Below are 7,369 nucleotides of genomic sequence, written 5' to 3' on the forward strand. Positions count from 1 at the left end.
CTTTGTGAAATGTGGCCCGGACCAATCTCGGAATATTTTTTGCCACTAGTCACAATCAATTTGTACTACTAAGAAATGAATATGAAGAATGGTTTTGGGTTAAAATTTGTTGAAATGGGCCCCTAATTGAAAATATTCTTCTTTTCAAACGCTAAAAAATTCATCGCCGGTCATACAAATCAATAAATAATGTTAGGCACGCCAACGACTTAATTGAAAAAATGTTAGAAAAAACTCCTCAAATCGGTCAAGAAAATGCAAATGTGTGGATTTTCATTAAAAAAATATATATTCCAATAATATTATATTTAAACTTTGCGAGGAAATTACATTGTATACCCACTTTATTTAACTTGTTTTAATTTTCACCTTTATTTTCATATTTTTTTAGATATACCCACTTTTATGGATGATGTCCCCATTAGACCCCTTACGTTATGTAAATTATATGCTAGACTTAAGAGGGTATATTAGGTAATCCACTCAAAAAAGTGGGTATATTTTAATAAAAAAATAATATGAGGGTTGATTAATAGATACAAAAAAAAGTATTTTTCAACGTATCACAAACTTTGCGTAGGAGTTCGTATTGTTGTTAGGGATAAACTTGTTATTTTTCAGTATTTTTTTAAAAAAAACTATTATAGAAGTGACATAATGGTGTAATAATTAAAATGATAATTTTGCCCTTAAGTAGACTATTTTAACTTATTTTGTTTTGACTGTTGTAATGTTCATAATTTAAAGTAGACTAATTAGGATTTTTACCTTTTAAATTTTGATATGAATTTTGACATGTATCAAATCATGCTCTCTGAACTTTTCTGACCGTTAAAGATTCCCCCTGAACTATTGAGATTGTTAGATTTAAGTACTTTTGTCTAATTTCATTTAATTTTACTAATTCGGTGATTGTTTATGCACTAAATCATGCTCCCCATACTTTGATGTCTAGCAAATTTTGCCCCTTGAACTTTGATATGTACCGAATCATGCCCTCTAACTTTTATCCATGTTAGACTTTCCTTACTAAAATTGGACAAAAAGTTTTTAAATTCAACAATCTTAATAATTTAAAGGAAATTTTTAACAGTCTTCAAAATTCAGGAGGTATGATTCAGTACATGTTAAAGTTTGAGGGACAAAAATTCTAATTAGCCTTTAAAAATAACTTTAATCAATGAAATAAAGTTGTCTCACTTGGAGGCCAGGACTATTTTACTATTTAAAACATACATATATTTATATTTTGGCAATTTATTTTTTAAAATACGTTGGTGTGTTGGTAATGGTTAAGAGATCGATATTCTTCATGAACCTTAGTTGCCTTGTGAAGATCAACCTTTCGTTATTCAACTCACCCTGGTTTGGCCGAGGCTAAAGTTTGCAATCTAATGACCATTGAAGGTGGGAATTGGGATGCTGAAATCTTGGAGGACTTGTTTGAGGATAGAGATAAGAAGCTCATATTAGACATTCCTCTGAATATTGCACAAGACTTTGACAAAATGACTTGGACCTAAGAAGCTTTAGGTTTATATTCTATTAAAAGTGCATATAAACTGCTTCAGAAATTACATGGCAGGTGGGAGTCTAATGATAATGCTCATACCGGGCTTACTTTTGGAAGCTGAAAATTCCTCCTTAGGGGAAGAATCTGGTTTGGCGTTCAGAAAAGAGAGTGCCTGCCCACTTTGGAGTAGCTGAGATCAAAGAGAGTTGATGTTCGAACTCTTGATTATCATGAAAATAACTTAAGGGTCTGGACCATCACTAAAATTATCATGAAAGGGCATTTATGCTACAATATCATCTGCCAACATCATAATGTTTAATTCAGGTAACACATCGACCGCCAACACCTCTGCATTTGTTTCTGGAATGAAAGTCCCAACTTCACTATGAGTATCCTAAAAAGTACTTGGTGGAGGATTAGGATCGATACAAATATTCTTCTTCACCAAAGACACAAATAGGGGAATAGATTCATTTGACTTCTTCGCAATCATAAACAAATATAAACTTAGACGCTTATCATTTTTTATAACTTCAAGTCGATATATTAGCTTTTTCATGTACTTGTAATTCACTTTTAATTTCAAGCCATACTACACTTTGTCAACCTCGAGTTCTTCGTACAAAAGCTCAACTAAATGTGAGTAGGTTATGTTTGTATCAATCTCGAATGTCAAATTTTCTGCTTCATTGAAAATCTATTCTCTACCTTCACACTCATAAATACCATTATACATCAAAGACACAAACATAGTTAACCTTGTCATCCACAACAAAAACAAAATTCTAAAAAATAAAAACAAAAACACAACATAAAGAAATAATTGCTAAACATGTGTAATATCGGACAACTATCAAACACAATTGGGCTGTAATCATACTCAAATAATTATATATAAAACAATAACCCATCATACCTACATCAGACAAACCATTGGTTTATATCAGACACATAACCTTAACCACTAAACTAAACAAACTATCAGATCCCCTATCATACCTATATCAGGCACCATCAAGACATTACCCCTAACCTTTGAACTGAACACACTGTCGGACCCCTATTGTACTTATATTGGGCATCATTGGACTTAACAAAAAAAACCCAAAAACCATAAAATCGTAGAATTTTCCAAGAACAACAATTTCCACAACCAATTCAGTAAAAAAACACCAACATCTCACAGATCAAATATTTAAACAACATTCTAAAATATATATAACAACCAACAACAAAAAGAAACAAAAAACACTAATTATCCATAGATTCCTGTAGATGTTTCCTATGATTACCCTCAGCTTAGCGTCTACTTCATTCCACCTCCAATTCGTGCTTGGTGCAACAAAAATTTTCACTTTTGAGCAAGATTTTAGTGATATTTAGTAAAGAGAATGAAAGGTTGGGGGAGATGGTGGAGTTGTGGTGGTGAGAAAATAGAAATAAGAGAACAAAAGTGATGTTATGTTATGAGAGAGATATTTTAGGAACAAAATGTAAAAGTTAGCCTACATTATTTATGGTATTGTACATGAATTTTAGTTATCAATTTTATCCTAACGTAATCATAGAAAATCAAAAGAGCTTTTACACGTTCAAGCTATACCTAGTTATGATTAGAAATGGTATCACCATATAATTGACAACAAAACACACAACAAATGAAAAATGAAAAAAGAATAAAAACAATAATAGATCACAAATGAATTCATATGATAATTAAGAATAAAATTAATTTTAAAATAGAAAATGTAGAATAATGAACTCTCCATAGCACTTTTATTAATCTTTTCTTTTTTTTTCACAAGAGAGAACAAAAAAAATATTATATTTTAATAATATTGAGAAACCAATATTTTGAGGGAAAATGGTACAAAGAGAATATGTCAAGTTCAATAGTAAAAATACTTTGAATAAATTGTTAATTTGGTGATCTCAACAAGCTTGAGAAAGAAGGAAAAATACAAAAAAATCACAATCTTCAGATTTTTTTTTTTAAATAAAAATAAAAAATTCAAACCAATTAGTTGACTACTTATCAATTCAAGTCAAATGTGATCCTCCTTACAAGAATGAAGATAAGAGTAGTTGTTGAAACTATAGTATAAACTGTGTATGTCATGGTGTTTTTAATTTGACATTTTATAGTGAAAAACTCTCCTACACCGACTCATTCTCCACCGTGATTGTACCCGAAAGACTTCCCTAGAAAATTACTGGTGCCATCATTTCCAAAACCCGGTTTCCCTATATAATTCCCGGCGTGACCAGCTCCTAAGCTCTCTTGACTGTTTCCCATTCCTGCTCCCATTTGCATGGCCTTTTGAGCTTGGTTGAACTGCTGTTGATGGAGGAAAAGCGCCTGCTGCTGCTGCTGATGCTGCTGTTGCTGATGTTGCTGTTGTTGAGACATTGCTGCTTGAGGATGATGCTGCAATTGTTGCATTGTTGACTGAGCTTGCATCTGCATATTTTTTTGAAGAGATCAAACACACACACAAACATTATGTTTCAGAATCACATTTCTTCGGTCAACTCACTTGGGGTTGAGGAGGAGACACCACATCTGGTTGTTTGGTTAGTGTATCAGCAAGATTGCTTAGAAACATCAAGTTGTTTTGAAGTTTAGCTCGATACCTAACATCTTCAAAAATGTCATAATATTCCATAACCAAAATAGTACTCACTAAATCATAGGCAAGACTAAAAGAACAATGGATATATTCATGACTTAATAATTGCTTCCATTTCTATTACTGTATTTTACTCCTTTGAGATGTCAGATATTCCAAACAAGGAGGGAAAGAACATCAAACCAAATAATCAAGAACCAACACCAAATGATCTATTATTACTGCTACATATATTGAAAAATCTCTTTCAATATCCTAAACATCAACAAATATGTACTACCAAAAGCCACACAGATAATAAATATATTTCTCATTCTTACTTGTCCTGAAATTCCTCTGTTCTAAGAAGCAAGCATTCCAATCAATACTAATTAGACTTGACATGTCAATCTTACTTTATCTTTTGCTCAAAACTGAAAATTTAAAAATTGCTTTTAAGAATAAACAACACTAGTTTTCAAAACAAAGGAAACAAATATACTCACGGGGCACATTCGTTGAATTTTCCCTGATTTTGATTCTCCATTATAGCTAGAATCAACTCTTTATTCTCCTCTAAGCACTGCATCAATCAATCAATCAAACACAATGTGGAGTCTCTCCACCTTTTAGGTTACAAAAAAGAAAACAAAAGACTGATTTTCTTTTCTTTTCTTTTTTCCTTAGTCTATAAGAAGTTTCAACTTTCTTCATCCATAATAATACCCTTTAAGCAATCAAACAATAATAACATAAACCAAGAACACAAAAGTAACCCATCCAAGATTTTGAAACATATTGTATATGTATATGAATATAACATGGCTGGGCTAAACATAATGCAAGCATATAACAAATATGTATATATATATTACTTACATATATATAAAAAAACAAATATTGATAACACATACCATTTGAATCCTTTCGGTGCTGAAGTTGAAGTTGGTAATAGGAAGAGAAGGTGGTGGTGTAGCCCCATTCAACATTTTTGTGTCTCTCTTTCAAAAAAAAGATCAAAATGAAATCTTTATGAGAACCCTTTAGAGAAATAAGAAGGTAGCCCTAGTTTCCCAAAACCCAAAAGCAAGAAGAAAACGAAATAGCTCTTCTTCTTGACTCGTTGTCTTGTTGAGTTGTGATACCACTTTTTTTTTTTTTTGTTACGTTCCGTACAAATACAAACCCCTTTCTCTCTTTCTCTCTCTCTTTGGCCTTTGGCGCTAACCCAGAATTTTATTACGTCAAAATAACATAAAAACGACACCTTTTTCTACGACAGTCTTTGAAATTGAAACCCCAAATTTTACTGTCGTTTTGACTTTTGAGTGTCGTTTTTGGCGCTTACATTAGAATTAGAATAGAATAGAAGCCCAAAGGTGAAAATTTGCAGAGGAAAAAGAAAGGAATTTGGGACGAGAATAAGAAGAAGATGGGTTACGTTCTGAGAGTACGAGCTGCGTCATTCTTTGCAGGGGCTGCGGCGGCGTCGTTTTTGGGGATTTACATTCTTCATAACGATTACAAGGTTGCCCATGAAGCAATTTCTCAACAGGTATTGCTTTTTAAATATATGAATTTTGGGGATTTATTTCATTTAGTGTATACATTTTTGCATCTGGGTGTTCTTGAAAATTGATGTGTAATTGATCTTTTTGTTTGGTTTGAGAGATTTTCTTGTATTTTGTAGTTTTAATTTTGGGGAAGTTATAATTTTTTTTGAGTGTAGGATGAAATTTTAGGAAAAATCGAACTAGATAGTGGGTGTAATGCTTAAGCTAATTGGGTTTGTAGATGATTCTTATGTTTAAAAATGGGAGATCGGAACTTTGAGATTTTATTGTGGTCTTTGGTGAGTTTCTGGACATGGTGCTTGTTGTGATGAGTAATGGCTTAGTTAGTTCAGTTGAGATTGAAGTGTTCACCTATTGTAGAGAGAGAATTACTAGCCATAAATTTCTTTAGGTCATCCATTGAAGTGATGAGAAGTGATGATAGTGTAATTAGGTGATATCTTCTCATGGAAAAGGTTCCATTTTGGTCCATGATAGGAATAATTCTATGTTATTTGAAGAAGGTCAGAGGAGTTAGAAAACAAAATGTTTGATGAGGAAATTGGTTAGAAGATTGTGTGCTATGGTTGCTACTAATAATTTTGGTTTCTCTTTTGTTGAGTTGGGTCCATATACTGTGCTTGCTTGCTGTTAAACATTCCTTAACTTTGATTTCGCTACTGCTCTTTGTATCTTTGATATTGCTTTTCATTCAACAAAAACAAAATGATGTCTTCGAATTTGTTGGCAATGTTTTTAGTTGCATATTTTACTTCTCTTCTGCTTGACTGTTGTATATAAATGCAATCATGTTTGCTCATCATATTAGAGATCAGGGTCAGTTAGTAGTTTGAAACTGGGTGGTTGTTTTATTTATGTATAAAGAATTCCTTCTTATTTCATTTCTTATGGTCAATTTCCTACTTTCACTATACAACTCTAATTATTCTCTTATAACTTTGTAGTTAACATAATGTGACTTAGGATCACTAAGCAAAGGAGAAGAATTAAAAATTTTAGTACACATATGGCACTTAATTATGATTTCATCTCTCTGTTTGTCCAGATGAAAGGTTTGCACGAGTCATTGGATAGACGAGTTTCGGCTCTAGAAAAGTTGAAACAAAATGAAGCTTTGCAGCCTGCAGAAGCAACTGACTAGGTGCCTTGACAGTGCTTCTGTTTCTCGATGTTGTGAAACTAAAAGTCCATTGTCTCACCTTTTTTCGTTTAGTACCCGAATAATTACAACCTTTGAGTGTATGAAGACACTTGTTGGATTACAAATTACCTGATGTCTTCATTATCTGCATTTTGTGTCAGATCAAATTGGTTCTTACATTTGAACTTGTTCCAATATTGCAAATGCACTGTGCATATGCATTTGTTAGTAATTTTTTTGGGAGAAATGAAATACAAATATGCTTTCTTAATTAATTTATTGCCTTACACAACATTTGGAGATCAACATTTCATAACCTGAGACAATGAGATGTGATTTATGGCTGAAAATAGCCATTTTTTTTTTCTACTCTTCACAAAAGACTTGAATTTAAGTATCAAACTACACATGTGACTGGTTCACTTACCCTTTAGGGTGAGACCAATTTCATTATGAGAAATGTTTAATGGTTTTGAATGTAGAGTAGAACTCATCACAAAAGTCTTTTTTATAAATTTAATTACACCAA

The 7,369-nt window shown here is 32.3% G+C and overlaps 2 protein-coding genes across 3 annotated transcripts; one reads left to right on the top strand and one right to left on the bottom strand.

Moving 5' to 3' along the window:
• Nucleotides 1-2,372: 2,372 nt before the first annotated feature.
• LOC133037710 (GRF1-interacting factor 1-like) lies at nt 2,373-5,326 on the bottom strand. Of its 2 annotated transcripts, XM_061115110.1 has the most exons (4): nt 5,040-5,326; nt 4,632-4,708; nt 4,054-4,150; nt 2,373-3,977 (listed from the first exon to the last, which is right to left on the bottom strand). In XM_061115110.1, exons 1-4 carry the CDS (start codon nt 5,112-5,114, stop codon nt 3,684-3,686), a joined length of 543 nt encoding a protein of 180 aa, XP_060971093.1. In that variant the 5' UTR covers nt 5,115-5,326; the 3' UTR covers nt 2,373-3,683. The 2 variants fall into 2 exon arrangements, with proteins under 2 accessions (XP_060971093.1, XP_060971094.1); XM_061115111.1 differs by lacking the exon at nt 4,632-4,708 and having other exon boundaries at nt 5,040-5,127.
• Nucleotides 5,327-5,544: 218 nt separating this feature from the next.
• On the top strand, nt 5,545-7,115 carry LOC133037711 (uncharacterized). The gene is made up of 2 exons (XM_061115112.1): nt 5,545-5,680; nt 6,745-7,115. The coding sequence occupies exons 1-2, from the start codon at nt 5,558-5,560 to the stop codon at nt 6,838-6,840; spliced, it is 219 nt and encodes a 72-aa protein (XP_060971095.1). The 5' UTR covers nt 5,545-5,557; the 3' UTR covers nt 6,841-7,115.
• Nucleotides 7,116-7,369: the final 254 nt, after the last annotated feature.

The sequence above is a fragment of the Cannabis sativa genome, chromosome 5 (genome assembly GCF_029168945.1).
Source record: "Cannabis sativa cultivar Pink pepper isolate KNU-18-1 chromosome 5, ASM2916894v1, whole genome shotgun sequence".
In the NCBI taxonomy this organism is placed as follows: Eukaryota; Viridiplantae; Streptophyta; class Magnoliopsida; order Rosales; family Cannabaceae; genus Cannabis; species Cannabis sativa.

Coding starts and splice junctions, on each gene's coding strand:
- LOC133037710 (XM_061115110.1), bottom strand. CDS start 5,114: ATGTTGAATGGGGCTACACCACCACCTTCTCTTCCTATTACCAACTTC. Junction 4,709..5,039: donor GCACCGAAAGGATTCAAATG/GTATGTGTTATC, acceptor TGATTGATGCAG/TGCTTAGAGGAGAATAAAGA. Junction 4,151..4,631: donor AAATTCAACGAATGTGCCCC/GTGAGTATATTT, acceptor TGAAGATGTTAG/GTATCGAGCTAAACTTCAAA.
- LOC133037711 (XM_061115112.1), top strand. CDS start 5,558: ATGGGTTACGTTCTGAGAGTACGAGCTGCGTCATTCTTTGCAGGGGCT. Junction 5,681..6,744: donor ATGAAGCAATTTCTCAACAG/GTATTGCTTTTT, acceptor CTGTTTGTCCAG/ATGAAAGGTTTGCACGAGTC.